General features: G+C 45.8%; 1 protein-coding gene across 5 annotated transcripts in view; it reads right to left on the reverse strand.

Annotated features, from left to right (window-relative positions):
* Nucleotides 1-16,307, reverse strand: part of GAS7 (growth arrest specific 7) — a 154,523-nt gene that overhangs the window by 47,022 nt on the left and 91,194 nt on the right. For all 5 annotated transcript variants that reach the window (XM_032775183.2, XM_075072020.1, XM_032775181.2 and 2 more), the window contains one exon: nucleotides 12,262-12,315. In XM_032775183.2, the coding sequence (XP_032631074.1) occupies nucleotides 12,262-12,315 (54 nt within the window). The remainder of the gene's footprint in view (nucleotides 1-12,261; nucleotides 12,316-16,307) is intronic.

The raw sequence follows: 16,307 nt of genomic DNA on the forward strand, positions 1-16,307 counted from the left end.
AGTGGTTGGTGAGGTGGAGTTTACAGGGGAGAAAATGCAATGGAGGGGACAGTTTTGTAAGGAACACAGATAAGTGTCACATTACTCTGGCTCATTGCTGAAACTGGTTTCCAAAGCCTCATGGAGATGGAGAGCTCCTTGACGTGCTGTTCTTATTGCCCTGGTGTCTGGTTGCTCAAAATTGGTTGCCAAGCGATCTGCCTCAACCCCCCCCACCTCAGCGGAAACTTTTCTCCCTTTGTTTCACAGATATTATGGAGCACACAGAAGGCAGCAATAACAATGGGGATATTACTTTCACTGAGGTCTAACGCAGTAAGCAAACAATACTAGCAACCTTTTAAACGTCCAAAAGCACATTCTGCCACCATTCTGCACTTGCTCAGCCTATGGGTGAACCAGTCCTTACTGCTGTCCAAGTGGCCTGTGTACGGGTTCATGAGCCATGGGAGCAAGGGGTAGGCTGGGTCTCCCAGGATCACAATTGGCATTGCAACATCACCAACGGTTATTTTGCAGTCCGGAAAAAAAGTACCTGCTTGCAGCTTTCTGAACAGACCTGTGTTTCTAACGATGCACATCTCATGCACCTTTCCCCAACAATCCCATGTTGATATTGGTGAAATGGCCCCTATGATCCACCAGCGCTTGAAACACCATTGAGAAATATGCCTTTCAGTTTATGTATTCTTTGGCAAGATGGGCTGGTGCCAAGATAGGGATATGCATTCCATCTATTGCCCCACTACAGTTAGGGAACCTCATCATGGTAAAACCATCCACTATGTCCTGCACCTTGCTCAGAGTCACTAACTTTCTTAGCAGAAGTCTGTTGATGGCCTTGCAAACTTGGATCATAACCGATTCCATGGTAGATTTACTCACTCCAAATTGATGCCCCATTGACTGGTAGCAGTCTGACGCTGCAAGCTTCCACAGAGCAATCCCCACTTGCTTCTCAACTGTCAGAGCAGCTCTCATTTTAGTATTGCTGCGCATCAGGGCTGAGGAAAGCTCTTCACACAGTTCTGGAAAGTGGCCTTACACATTCAAAAGTGCTGCAGCCACTGCTCGTCATGCCATAGCTGCATAACAATGCAGTTCTACCAGTCAGCATTTGTTTCCCAGGCCCAGAAACGGCTGTGTTAAGGTGATGCATGACTGTTGCCAGCAACTTTGAATTGCTCCGCTCTGTTTTTCCAGCAGTACTGCTTGTGTGGCATCACACTGTTCCATGTGGTGGCTCCTGTATCAGCTGTGTAAATACTGCAGGATAAGGCACAAGGTGTTTGTAATGCTCACAACAACAGTGTACAGCTGAGCAGGGTCCACGCTTATCATGCTGCGGCATCCACATGGGTAACCCAAGCTTACACAAAAAGGTGTGAAAAAGGCTTGGTTTGTTTGCCGTTGATTTCAGGGAGGGAGGAAGAGAGGGAGGTAAGTGCATCATGGGAGGCTAACACCATGTTTCCATGACCATCCACGCCAATGTTTGGTCCCATAAGGCAGTGCAAGCCCAACCCAAAATTCCACTTGGCTACATGCACTGTGGCATAGTTACCCACAGTACAGTGTTCTGTCCATCGATGCAAGCCCTGCTAGTGAGGATGCATTCCTCCAACACAATGAACATAGTGTAGACATGCAAGATCAACTTGCTTAAATTGGAGGCTCGATGTTGACTTACATGAAGTAGACTTAACTCTGTATTGTAGACATGACCCAAGTTGTGCCTTACAAATCTCAGAGATGGAAATTGTGACAGGGCGTACATACCTGTTGACTAATATATGCTAGCTAGCATAGACATATCATATTAATATGTGTTATCCACACCACATAGTTATTAGTATGCATTAAGCACAAATATTACAGCAGTTATATAGCCTAAACGGACTATGATTTTTACTTAACCCTGCTCACTTATGCTAAGTATCCCATAACCCCTTGCATTCACTGAAGTAAGTTTTGGCTTGAACAAATAGGAAAGCTGACAAGATCAGGACAGATGACTGGTTTACCATAGCAATAGAAAGGGAGTTAATCTCACTGGCCCGAATTGGAATGTCCCAAAGGAAGAGAACAAGAGATGTGATTGTTCTACCCTAGTACAAACCTAGGAGGTGCCTTCATGCTCTTTGATACCTGAAATGTTGTGTTCAGAGCAAAGAGATAAGAGGTAAACTACAATACCAGAAAAACAAGATAGGAAGTTTCTTGATTCAATCTAGTTTCAGAGGATGTACACAGTATCTGTTACCAGTGTAACTCCCTTGGGGTTTAGAGAGCATGGCCCCTTTAAATCTTTCTCCTGAGGGGGGAGCTGATTGTTCCTGGCCGAGGATGTGTTGTTTTGGGGGGGGAGGGGCAGGGAGGAGAGCAGGAAGAGAGGGAGAGTGACAGGGTGGGTGGCTCTGGGGCTCCAGACACAAGGGATGCAGCAAGCAGGCCCTCACAGAGTGAAGCAGCTGAGAACCTGCCCAAAGCCCAGGAGGGACAGAATGGCCAACCAGGGACACCCCAGGACAGGAGCCAAGAGGAGCACTGTGCCAGGGAGGAATCGCCCAAGAAGGACACACCAGAGCTGCACCAAGTATCACTGCTGCCCTAAGTGGTGTGGGGCTGTGAGTACTGGAGCTTGTGACTTTGAAGTCGTAATAAGGAGAGAGGCTGTTAGCTAGTTAAGTGGGGAGGTTGTCGCTCTGTGTGGTGTTGCAGAAAGTGGCAGAAGAGGGTACCAGAGGGGTTTGCTAGGAAAGGTTATTGGCATAGAAGATGACCAGGAGCCCCCAAGACTCACCAATGGACTGGAACTCTGCCCAGGACGCCTGACCTCTGAGTGTAGACGCATTGCTGGGTTTCTGCCCTTTCAGATTGTGGTACTGAAGAACAACTCTTCCATTGACCTAGCTACCGCTGCTCTAGGAGGTGGATTACCTATATGAACAGAAAAACCCCTTCTGTTGCTCTAGGAAGTGTCTACACTGTGGTGCTATGGAGGCATAGCTGCACTGATGTAGTTGTGTCACTGTAGCGCATGTGCAGATATGGCCTCTTTTGGAAGAGAACCTGCTGTGAGATTCTCCTCAGTGCTGTTACAGCAACAACGATGGGCACTTGGACATGCAGTTGAGACAGACAGGATCCAGACAAAGTGAGTTTCCATTAAACAAAGGGAGGAGAAACAGGTTTGTACCACAGTAAACAGATCTTCAGCTACTCGGGAAAAGAAGTCCTTTGTTATTGTTATACATGCTGTTTTCAAAGCCACCGTGGATGATGGAGGAGTCATGGGGTTTCTTTTAAAGTTGTCTGAGTTTTAAAAAACAATAAATACTTACAAATGACTTTCCCTGTGTCTTGCAGTAAGATTTGATAGTAAAAACATCAACAAGAAAACTGCTTCCTCTCAACAGAAAGTACAGAGACTCTATCAGGTGTGGTGAGAAAATACTCAGATACACTGCCAAAAATTCACTGGGTTCAATTGTTCTTGGATAAGTTATCCTAAAATTGAAAACCAATGTGCACAGTCTAGCACTCACAAGCTCTTGGCTGTGCACACTGCTAAGCAACCCTACAATAATAAATGAGCTGCTGGGCTGCACACAGCACTGCTGGGCAAACCGACATTAACAAGTGAAGTGATGGCTGTGCACACTGCTACTGAGCAACCCTACAACAACAAAACAAAGCGGACGATTAAATATGGGGCAAAGCTCTGGAAAGGAAGCAGACTGCAGCCATAAACTCTAATCTCTGTCTTGACCTGATGATCACTGTGGTATCAAGAGATTTATGCAATATATTGTTCTATATGTACTCAGTGTATCTGTCTGTGACCAGCCCCAGCAAGATCAGTGGGACTGCTCAATGCTCACAGGCTTTTGCAGGCTCCAGATCTTCACTGTGCAAATGACCCGTTCTTCAGTTCTCTCTTCCAACTTGTCCTTTTTCTCCCTTTCCCCTTCACTCACTTTTCCTCTATCACAGGGATTCCAGGCGGCTAGATTTTATATTTAAAATTATTTTTAAAAGGTCTCTCTTGTATCATATTTCATAGAATTTAAATGGTATTCTATTATTTCATAGAATATCAGGGTTGGAAGGGATCTCAGGAGATCTATCTAGTTCTAGTGCAACCCCCTGCTCAAAGCAGGACCAATTCCCAATTAAATTATCCAACACATTTTTGCCCATATCCCTAAATTGCCCCCTCAAGGATTGAACTCACAACTCTGGGTTTAGCAGGCCAATGCTCAAACCACTAAGTGATCTCTCCCCCCTAGAAGGGCAGAAGCCACCCTCTCCTTCCTGCACATGAAGTGGCCAGCGTGGGACTTGAACCCATGACCTTGGTGTTACTAGCACCACACTCTAACCAGCTGAGCTAGCCATAGCATGAAATGGGAACAATTCTCCAAAGAGCAGCACTGCAAAGGAAAACAAACTCCAGAGGTTTTCTACAGTACATGTCGAACAGTGCAGCTCTGGTAAGCATCTTTGGCTTTTTGCAGAAAACAACTGTTTACCTCTAGGAATGGCTTTTTTGTTCTTCCCTTTCCCATCCCCAAGTACTCCAGCTTCTCTAAAGGCTTCTCGGTGTGATCTGTGCTAAGAACAGCTAAGGCAAGGCACTGTAGAGTCTCTTTACCTTTATGTCACGTGGAAAGTCTATTCGTTTTTGGAATTGTTAAAGGGCTCTACAGAGACAAATTCCTGCCAAGTGACTCAGCAATAACTCTGAAATGCACAAGTATTGTCTTCTTTACCTCTACTCAAGGAGCTGCTGTTGGACCAAATCATATCATCAGCTCGAGGAATTTAAAGAGGATCCTAGGACCGGGCTGGCCAATCTCTTGGAGTTAAGCCTTTCTTCTTTTGTCCTCTACACCCAGAACAGAGGAGGATTTGAGAGCAGCTCTCCGTCCCCGTACACTGGACCATTTACAGCAGATAGAGAATAGTTTAACACCCTATTGGAACTGATTTCTAACACTGCACTTTTCCCCTCTTTGCGTTGATCTCCAAAGTGGATTAGACTGAAAGGACCTTTGAAAAATACTTGGGAAAAGCAGTAAAATCTCAAAAGGCAAAATGAAAGTGTTGCTTCCTGCGTGCAGTCAAGTGGGGAGCTCCTGACAGACACTGCTGGGTCGGCATGGCATACTGCCCACATGAAACGTCCTCTGGGACAAAATAAGGATATTTGTTTAATTAAATGACAATCCCAAAATGAACGCAACCCTGTGATTACAATGGGAGTTGCCCACAAGGCAGGAAACACCAGCGTCAAGGGTGTGTGCACACCTTCTACTCGGCCATTGTGCCTATGCATTCTCACAATGCACTTGGATGACACGGTCACCTGCTAACATAATGCAATATACAGTGGTTTTCAAATGGGTACTTGTGTCCCTAGAGGTATGCATGCTCTTGTCAGGAAGTATGTGAGAAAAATCCTGCAATGGTGGACAATGCATTTTATTTAGTAAGACTTGGCAATCTAATCATATGTATATTATGACACTATCTCAGAAGGGGGTACATGGTAGACTCCATTATTTGGAAAGGGGTGCAACCTAAAAAGTTTGAAAACCACTGCAATACACCATAGCATTGGTGGCCAAACTTACTGACCCTCCGAGCCACAAACAACCATATTCAGAAGTTCAAGAGCCAAGGTGCACCTGCCGGACCTTGGGGCTTCTGCCTCACAGGATGTGTCTGCCGAGGCTTGGAGTTTCAGCCCACTCCTGCTGAAGCCCTGATCCTTGACAGATGCACCTTGCAGGGCTGAAGCCCCAAGAACATCCTCCCCACTGGCAGAAGCCCCAACCCCACCATTCCCCTGCAAAACAGAGGTCCTGAGCTGCCCTCCCCCTCCCCCAAGTCTGGTAGGTGGAGAATGCAGCAGGGCTCTGCAAGCCGCACTTTAATTGTAAAAGCTGCATGCGGCTCATGAGCCGTGGTTTGGCCATCCTTGTGCTATAGTCACAGTTTCTACAGCCTCTGGTTCTATAGTGTGATGTCCCTGGCACTGTGAGAATGGAAGCCACAATGACCAGGTTGGCATTACCTCACACAGCATGCTGGCCCGCCGAACCCCACAGGAGCATGAGACTACTCTATGCTGGAGCCATGGAGGCAGAGGTCGGGGAGGACCCCTGGCTTCCACAGACTGAGAACCAAGCTGATTCCAAACCTCACCCATCCCTGGAATCCCATGAAGTGCAAACCCTGCTTGGGTTTACCTAACCAACAGGCCCCTCCTCTCAAACATACTCTTGGACACTGGGCTCAGTCTGACTCCCATCGCGATCAACAAAAGTTTCACCTTTGCCTTCAATGGGAACAGGAGTGAGTCTATGGTTAAGAGAGCTCCCACTACCGCTGGTTCAGCCTGTCAGGCCTCTTCCCTTCCTTGCTTCCATAATAGGAATGGGCTTCAGGAAATGTTGATTTTCCAAGAAACCCAAGACTGCTCTGTCTCTTCCTGTCCTTACTGCCAAGGAAACCAGGTGCGGTGGGGGCTGGAGGTGATACATCTGCTTTAACTACTCTTGCACAGGTGGAGAGAAATATTCCAAGAAACTTAATTTGCAAGCTCAGTAAGCAGCTGCTCCCGTGCCTCCAGGTGCTGATCAAAGTTAATAGAAAGAGCAGGTTGCTTTTTCCATGGCCTCTCATCACACTATGACCAGCTTCATCTCTTTGCTAGGTCCCTGCAACCCTCCCGTGCACATCTTGTGCTTGGCCAGTTCTGACTCCCTCTTTGTGCACTCCTTCCACAAGTATCTCCATGCTTATCCCCAAACTGCCCCTTAACCCTGGAACATGCTCCCAAGTCCTGTATCCCAAGCTATCTGCCATCTCTCAAACCCAGCTTTTCTCTACAGTCCTTCAGGCAACAATTCTCTAATGCAGCAGTTTCCAAATTCTTCACAGTCGCAACTGACTTTTAGACCACCCGTATTTTCACAAGCGCCTCCCACAGTCCTCAACCCCTGAGAATGACTTCCCCAATCTTGCAAATAGGTCAGGTCTTTATAATCCACATGATATCAGTAACAGACACAAAAATGCTCTGTTAGATGCCCCCAACCCCACAACTCTACAATGAGATAAGAAGGCTTCTTTGGTTAAAAAATCATTCTGGTTCAGCGGGAAATTAAAACAGCAATTAAAATATAAACAAACAAAACTGAAAAATGAGGAAGCTGGTAGTAATGACTACAGCAGTTAGGAAATGCAAACTACTGATAAAGATATCAGTGAAAAATCTATGGCCAGTAAGAAGCAATTCTTTAAATGTGTCAAAAACAAATGAAATCCAAACAGCGGTATAGAGCCATTATGATAAGGACATAAAATTATTAACCACAATTCACAGAAGGCAGACGTATTCCACACCTTTTTTGGTTCTCTATTTGGAGAGAAGCAAGATGATGTATTAGTATCTTACAATTCTATTCCATCAGTATTTTATTATCATGATGATGAGAAGCAACACAGCTTATAACCTAGATGGACTTTTCAAATCGTTGGCAAAAGCCTGCGTTGCTATCTGACTGTGCTTTGCTGCATCATGTATAATATGCCCTGTGTTGTTCAGCATGGTACTCCATGCACCAGAATCAGCTGAACAAGTAAGACTCATTACCTAGCCCAGTGAACACACTTCCTGATGTTAACAACTAAAGCCTATCACTGACAAGCATCTATTAATCCTATTGGTTAAAGCAGTGGCCCCCAACCTTTTTCGTCCAGCGAGTGCCCGATGACGAGCCACAGAGGACCGTGGCAGCAGATGAGCATCTGCTGAAATTCCGCTGACAAGTGGCAAAGTCAATAGGCATTGCGACCGAAATGCCACAAACAAGCAGCGTCGTCCAGAGGCGTCCCCGCTGAAATACTGCCGAAAATTGGCAGCATTTCGGCAGCGACGCCTCTGGATGACGCAGCCTGTCAGCTGTATTTCGGCGGATGCTCGTCTGCCGGCCAGTATGCAGGCGCACTTAGATGTTCCGCCAGGCGCCATGGCGCCCATGGGCACCGCGTTGGGGACCAGTGGGTTAAAGTACCATCTAGGGAGACTGCTGCAAAATCTGGAAGAGACAAGAACTTGGTATCCCAGCACCCTGAGTGAATTACCTGAATGAATGAACTCTCTCGCTAACTCAAGGAACCAGTCATTGCAACTGTGTAGATGAGCTGGAGAACAGGCCAGTTCCAACTGATAAGTAGCAAAATGACTTATACACAGTCTTGGAAGGATTAGATTTTTACTAGTAAATGGCCATTTCACCATACATATGAAACTGATAAAAATATTTCCATCAATAACTGAAATTTATTGACAGGTAATGTAAGAAAAATTACTTAAGAACTTACTAGAGTTTGATTTAAGGATATTTACTTGGTATATTTTAACGTGGGATGTTGGCAGTTTGTGTTTTAATAGTTAAAGCTTTAATTTTTTGAAACTCAGTGTCTACTGTCATGAAATAATTATTTACTAAGTTCTCCCTATTGTCTTACTCTCCATAATTTCCCTCATCTGTGAAACTTTAAATTGATAAAAACTGAAGGGGAAAAAAAAAAGCAGTTTAAAATTAGGGTTACCATATGTCTGGGTTTTCGTGGACATGGCCTCTTTTTTGATACTCTGTCCTCAATCCGAACAGATTTTTCAGATAAGAGGCAATGTCCGGGATTTTTATGTAGCAGATGTTACAGCTCAGAAACAGCTCGCTCCATGTCCCAACTGATCCCTCCCCTGCAGCTGCTGGATCCCACCCACCCAGGCTCCAGCTCCTAGCCCTGGGGCAGGGGAGAGGCCCACAGGGAGGCCCTCTCCAGTACCTTCTCCAGCACCTCCTTGTCTAGCACCCCCTCCACCACCCCCCAGGTACCCCTACCAGTACACACACACACCTCCAGCACCCTCCAATATCCTCTCCAGCACCTTCCAACTGTAACCCCCCCAGCTCCCCCTCCAGCAATGTCCTCTTTGTGGGAACCTGAAATATGGTAACCCGACTTAAAATAAACATTATTTATTGGGGGAGGTTTAGGTTGAATATTAGGAAAAACTTTTCCCTAGGAGGGTGGTGAAGCACTGGAATGGGTTCCCTAGGGAGGTGGTGGAATCTCCTTCTTTAGAGGTTTTTAAGGTCAGGCTTGATAAAGCCCTGGCTAGGAAGCTTTAGTTGGGGATTGGTCCTGCTTTGGGGGGGTTGGACTAGATGACCTCCTGAGGTCCCTTCCAAGCCTGAGATTCTATGATTCTATGATCTGTCAAAAATATATTAAAAAAAACAAAGTCTGCCAAGCCTAGTTATACATATATTGTTTCACCAACGGACAACATGGTTATGTTAAACTAAATGCTTCCCAGAAAGCATGTGCCTGAGTTAAAACCCTCTGAATGACTAAACTGTATGACAAGTATTTGTATTTCACTCATCGTTTATCTTAGTTGTCTAGATATCATGCCTAATCACTAACTTAGTTGAGAATGTGGAGGCTGGAGAAACTCATTATACTAAGGGTAGTACTATTTGTAAGATGAAATGGTGTTTCCCTGCTGGGAGAAACGCTGAGTGTTTCAAAGCATTTAGCCTAAATTCACACAGACTTTGTTGACAAGAGAACTGACAGTTCATAGACAACGAGAGGAAGAAGCTTTGAATTGGCTTGTAAACTAAAGATTTTAGCACTATCTGTATCTTTGGTTAAAGTGGCATAAGATCCCACAGTACTCCTTAAATACCAGAGAAATTTGAAGGGCTTCAAACTTATCACCTGTATGTTATGGTATGGGTTTAATGACAAATTGAGAAACAAAGTGCAATTTGTTAACAGTGAGGACTGTCGATTACCAAGAGGGACAGACTGGTGGGATACCTGCAGAGGACCAGGTGTAATTCACAGCAGAATGGACACACTGGGGGAATTTCCTGGTGTTTCACTGCTGTGCTAGGTGTGTTTATATACCCGATCTGGTTCTATCTCTTCTGCTAACCCTTCAAGAGCACTCAACTCCCAGCGTGGACAGTGGCTACCTCCTGGCCTCCCTGTGCCACATTCCCACTTGGCAATGGACATGCCCAGCACCCCAGGCAGATGAAGGTGAGGACTTCACGAGTGGTGCAAGCAGGGGCACCGGCATTTACCAGACCTTGGGAAACACTGCGCAGGACAAGGAGGTTCCTTGCTCTGAAATGGCTTACAAGTGAGCTCCACACAGCTTGCATGGCTATGTAAACTGCTAGGTGACTGCAGGACAGAAAGGTGACCAGATTGGCCACTTTTTCAGTGACTGGTGCACTCTGGGACAGCAGTGGGAGGACTGATGGAGGTGACTGGGCTACCACAGCAGAGGGATGTATCATATGGGCACTCAGACAACTGAATTAACTCCCATCGAGGCTCAGTGACTCACCAGTGGCCACCAAAATGGCCTGTAACAAATCTGCAAATGAGCACAAGAACACTCCTCACTGATGGAAGGGCAGATCAACAGACTGTTCTCCCAAGATCATCCCATTACTCCTAGTTACGCCCCTACCATGTATGACTTCAAATAACTCCTCTCCCTCCCTTGGGCTTTATACCTTTCCAATAGTTGTAGATTATGAGCATTCTCCCTCCCCTCTCCCGTAGTCAATGCTTAGTTCAGTAGGTTCTTTTAATCTTTCCTCTTAAGTAAATCCCATCCAGCCCCAAGCAGTTGTGGTGTTCTTCTCTGAATTTCTTCCACTTTTAAATATCCTTCTGGCATTGAGCTGCCCAGAACTGAACACTAAAGCCCAGATACCATCACAAAGTTTCATCTAGGGAGATTAATAACATCCTTTTCTGTAATGCAAAGTTGGAAACTATTCAATGTGGTTCAGTAATGAAGATGTTAATGAACACTGACCCTACCAGCAATCCCTGTACTTTCTACCAGATATCTCCACCAAACTGGATGCATTACCAGATATTAACGCCCTTGCATTACTCTCTTTCAGCTAGAGAGAGAAGTTCCACTTCTAGGGTGGTATTTGCCAGAATCATTCTTCATTGAAAATAAGGTGCTAAATTTCCATTTCTCCAGTATTTCATTACCTCCTGAATTGTCCCTGAGTTTTAAAAAAAAGAAATGGTAGTGGATCAGTAAGCTTGTTAGACACATCACCCAGAACAGCTGATTTGTACAGTAGGTATTCACATTTCCCAAGTACTTCCTTACCAGCTATTTATCAGCAATAGTTATTCTGAAGAGTCAGCATTCCTTACTAATTGTTTGGACTTCTTTTCTAGATTTTGTATTGAAGACAGATTTTGAAAGAGTTTTGGATCTCAGTCAGTTTTCTGCCACTATGTAACATACAGATTAACTAATCACTTTCCAAATCTCAGAGCAGCAGAAGATGCATCCAATTATTGTGAGCCGTAACTTTATCTGACAAAACTAACAAACTTGGAAGCATAGGAAAAGGTCCATTTCACCTCTGTCAGTGCTAGAATGGAATCACTCTTTTTCTTCTAAGTCTGGGGAATTCAGTGCATGTACATGCTTAAAAGCACATATAATGGCAGAAAATGGGTAGAGAATGAAGGCCACGTGGGTCACTCTTGGCAGAAGTCCTCACACAATAGGTATGGATGATATTTCAGGGCACAGATATCTCTTGTGAAATTGTATCACTTTGATTTGTATTGTTTTTCGGGGTGTGACCTTCAGTGCCAGTGAAAGATGCTGGCCTGGTAGCCTGGAAGAATGAAGATTTCCATTCATTCACAGAACAAGTTCTACACAGGCAGAACCGTGTTCCTCACCACTGCCTGGAGCCCTGTTAGGGCTCCAGGCAGTTCAATATCTATTGCTCATTGAGACTCAGGGCCTCTGTTGGCAGTATGCATAGGATTGCAATTAGTGTCAATTCCATTTTTGTGATGTGGCCACTTTGCTAAGAACTGGCCTGACATGTTTGACCCAGGCTGTTTTGTTAAAGTTGTTTTTTCTTCAGTGCCCCTTAAAAACAGAGTAGGGAGCCCTCAGACTGAGCTTTAGAAATGTGCCCTCTGGTTTGAGTGGCTGCCCCAGGACCAGCCCACCTGCCGGGGGCTTTCTTTGCCATCCCAAGCTGCTCTGCCCTGCCCCAGAAGCTGGCCCACATATTGCTGGCCCTCGGCACAGTGGCAGGGATCACTGTCCAGGCCTCACCCCCTGCCTTCAGCGCTGCTGGCTGTCCTGGCTGTACTTACTGTCCGCGAGCTCTCCCTAGCCAGCCTCCTAGGCATGCGCGGGGACCCCGGACTCTGCAGAGAGAGGAAAGAGGCATCGTCAGCACGCGCTCCATGGTGGGAGGGTGTGTGAGTGTGCTTGGCCTGAGCTGCGGAGTGAATCACCGAAAGGTATCAGTGTCTGGTCGAGAAAGGCGGGGCAGTGGGCAGGGGAGTGATGTGGGCACAAGGGGGAGGCTGGGCAGGAGCTGAGGAGCACCCTTGGGCACCAAGGACCCTCTGAGCCACCACCCTCCTCCACTGAGCCCCAGTGCCCCTTCCCTGCTGCACCCCTCCACTAAGCCCCTGCACCCTTCCACTGTGCCCCCAGCCCCCTCCACTAAGCCCCTGTATCCCTCCACTGAGGCCTGGTGCCCATTCCCCACTGTGCCCTTCCACTAAGCCCCTGCACTCCCCTCCACTGCACCTCCACCACTGAGCCCTGGGCCCCTTCCTGGCTGGGCCCCTCCACTGTGCCACCACTTCCACTGTACCCTCTACATCTACCCACTGAGCACTGTGCCCATCCACTGAAGACTGTACCTGTGCAGCTCCCAGAGCCACTGAAACTGCTGTGCCCATGGTACTGCCCACAAGGCCAAGCTCTCAAATGATCCTGAGGGGATGTGTCACTTTGGAGAATTCAACTAATTCTCTATTCTAGTAATGACCACAGGCCCTAATCCCAAGCAGGGCCTTGTGTTGTACCAACTTAGACTTAGAGGTCACTGCAAACAATCACCTCAACATGAGCTCTCAGTGCAATGCTGTTGCAAAAAGGGCTAATGTATGAAAAGGGGAATATTAAAGGAAAATAATCTTGTTTGTGGACAGACCATTGGTAGGACCACTACTAGGATACTGTGTCCAGTTCTGGTGTCCACACTGCAGGAAGGATTGGAAGTTCTGGAGTAAGGTCAAAGGAGAGCTACCAAATGATCCAGGAGCTGGGAAACAACATTTTCTATGTGAAGCTCAAGGAGCTCCATTTACTCAGCTTATTGAAGAGAAGATTGAGACCTGCCCTGATCACTGTGTCTAGGCACTGATACATCATGGAACAGAGATCTGACAGCGGGGTGTTTTCAGCGTTGATGACAAAGACCTAACAAGATTAAATGGCTGGAAATGGAAGTTTGACAAATTCAGGCTCGAAACAAGATGCAATTTCCTAGCAGTGATTAAACATTGGAACAGCTTAGCAGGAAAGGTAGTGGGTTCACTGCCACTTGTAGTTTTTAAAATTAGATTAAATAACTTTGTGAAAGAGGAGCTTGAATCCAGCCTGAAGGAGAAATTTTACAACCTGGGTGGATGGGATTGGGCTGGATGGTCATGGTGGTCCCTGGTTCATGGTAGTCTGTGAATTCATGAATCCTCCTTGTAGTGGGGTGATTGCTTGCTCCTGCCCAGGAGGGGTTAAAAGTAGCCCTGGAGAGGGCTGTGGCTGGGAGAAAGCAGCAGCAGCTGGGCCATGCCCCAATCAGGCTGAGGGTGACTTAAGGGCCCAGCTGGCCCTTATAAGAGGGCAGTGGGCTGGGAGCAAGCTGAGGCAGGAGATGGACCTAGCTGCCTGAGTGCTAAAGGGTATTGGAGTGAAGCAGGGCTGGGGAAAGGCCAGAGGAGCTGGGGAGCTCCGGGCCAACAACTCCTCAGGCTGCAGGGCCTTGTACAAGGCCCCTGGAGGTACTGGGTTGCAGCAAAAGGCAGCAAGTCAAAACCTCCCTTGCCTACGATGACCGGCTTATATAGACTGCAGTCAGCCCCAGTGAAAGGGGGCTAGATGGTGACTGGGAGTAGCCCATAGGTTGAGGCAAGGTGGGGATAGAGGGTGGGTGTTCCCTGGGGAGGGGAGACCCAGATCTGTGGGATATTGCCTGGAGGGGCAGCACCCCAGGTAAAAGGGCACCGGGATCCTGGGAGGGACATGGGGGGCCAGTGGCAGGGGGACACTGGCCTGCAGAGGGCACTCTGTGCTGGAAAGAGCTAATACCCAATGACCAGAAGGAGGCGCCACAAGGTGAGTCTCTTCCCCCTCATTATACTCCTGTTCATCCTCTTCCTTCATGGGACACGGAGAGAACAGGGAGCTCTACATTGCCCTGGACAAGCTCAAGACTGTTGCAACTTTGCACTTCATGATTATACTCAAATCTATGTTTCAGGGCTTCTGGAAGGCACCTGCAGGGGTCAAGAAGAAATTCATTTCCTCAATGCACAACTGGCCAGATCTATTCTGTTTTTTGTTTGTTTTCTTCTGCCTTCCTCTGAGGCATCAGCAATTGGCCACAGCTGGAGACAGGACAGTGTGTGGGGTGCATCAGCGCTCTGAAGTGGTTCAGAGAATCTTCCATCAAGATGCCTAGCTGGTGGCTCTTCTCTCATGCTCAGGGTCACAGGGATCACTAGATTTGAGTCAAGAAGGAATTTTCCCTAGGTCAGGTTGGCAGCCATCGGATTGTTTTTTTCTTTCTCTGAAGTGTCGGATGTAGTTTGCCTGCTGGGATCCTAGGAGTATATCTCACCTAATGAATTCCCTGCCATTGCAGTGGCCTCAGGTGGTGGGTGCACCTCAGTCTTTCCTGTTCTCTGACTGTGACTCACCTCAATTTAGTTTCTTGAGGACTGAAATGCTTTAGTTATTGGGCTCAATATAGTAGTATCTGTGAGAAATGTAATGGCCTGTGCTATGCAGGAGGTCAGACTATCTGAACTAATGCAGTAACTCTCGATCTTTACAGACTACAGTTCCCCTTTTGAAAGTCTGACTTGTCTTGTGTACCCCAAGAGCCACCTCACTTAAACTATTTGCTTACAAAATCAGAGATAAAAATACAAAAGTGTCATGGCACACTAGTACTGAAAAATTGCTTCCTTTCTCAATTTTACCATATAATTATAAAATAAAACTATTGGAATATAAATACTGTACTTACATTTCAATGTATAGAATATAGAGCAGTATAAACAAGTCATTGTTTGTATGAAATTTTAGATTACAGTGACCTCAGTAGTGCTTTTTATGTAGCCTGTTGTAAAACTAGGCAAATTTCTAGAGAAGTTGACATACCCCCTGGAAGACCTCTGTGTACCCTGGATTGAGAACCACTGATCTAGTGGTCCCTTCTGGATTTAAACACTATGAAACTATGAAAAGTGTTTAAACAAACAAAAAATGGGGTTAAATAGAGCTAAAGTTTCAGATTTTGCTAAGTGCTGGCCTAGAATATCTCAGCTTTGCAACAGCTGCTGCCCCTTTTTGCCAGTAGTAACTAGCAGAAAGAGGGAATTTTGTGCTGTCCTAGAAGAAATGGTAACCAGCGCTCATCAATACAAGCAGTCCAGTGAAAAGTGTTTTGTGATCAGTTTGTAACGAGGTCAAATGAGAGGATTGTGTGGTTGCACTAGGCCTCTGATGTGATTAAAAACATTAATTGTGATTAATCGTACTGTTAATAATAGAATACCATTTATTTAAATATTTTTGGTGTTTTCTACATTTTCAAATATACTGATTTCAATTACAACACAGAATACCAGGTGTACAGTGTTCTCTTTATATTTATTTTTTATAACAAATATTTGCACTGTAAAAAACCAAAAGAAATAGTATTTTTTAATCCACATCCTACAAGTACTGTACTGCAATCCCTTTATCGTGACTGTTGAACTTAAATATGTAGAATTATGTAAAAAAAAAAACAAAAATCTGCATTCAAAAATAAAACAATGTAAAACTTGAGAGCCTACAAGTCCAATCAGTCCTACTTTTTATTCAGCCAATCGCTCAAACAAGTTTGTTTATATTTGCACGAGATAATGCTCCTTGTTTCTTGTTTATCTCACATGAAAGCGAGAACAAGGGTTTGCATGGCACTGTTGTAGCCGGTGTCACAAGGTATTTACATACTAGTTGCACTAAAGATTTATATATCCATTCATACTTCAATCACCATTCCAGGGGACATGCATCCATGCTGATGATGGGTTCTGCTCGATAACGATCCAAAGCAAAGCGGACCGACAAA

The sequence above is a fragment of the Chelonoidis abingdonii genome, chromosome 13 (assembly GCF_003597395.2).
Source record: "Chelonoidis abingdonii isolate Lonesome George chromosome 13, CheloAbing_2.0, whole genome shotgun sequence".
Taxonomy (NCBI): Eukaryota; Metazoa; Chordata; order Testudines; family Testudinidae; genus Chelonoidis; species Chelonoidis abingdonii.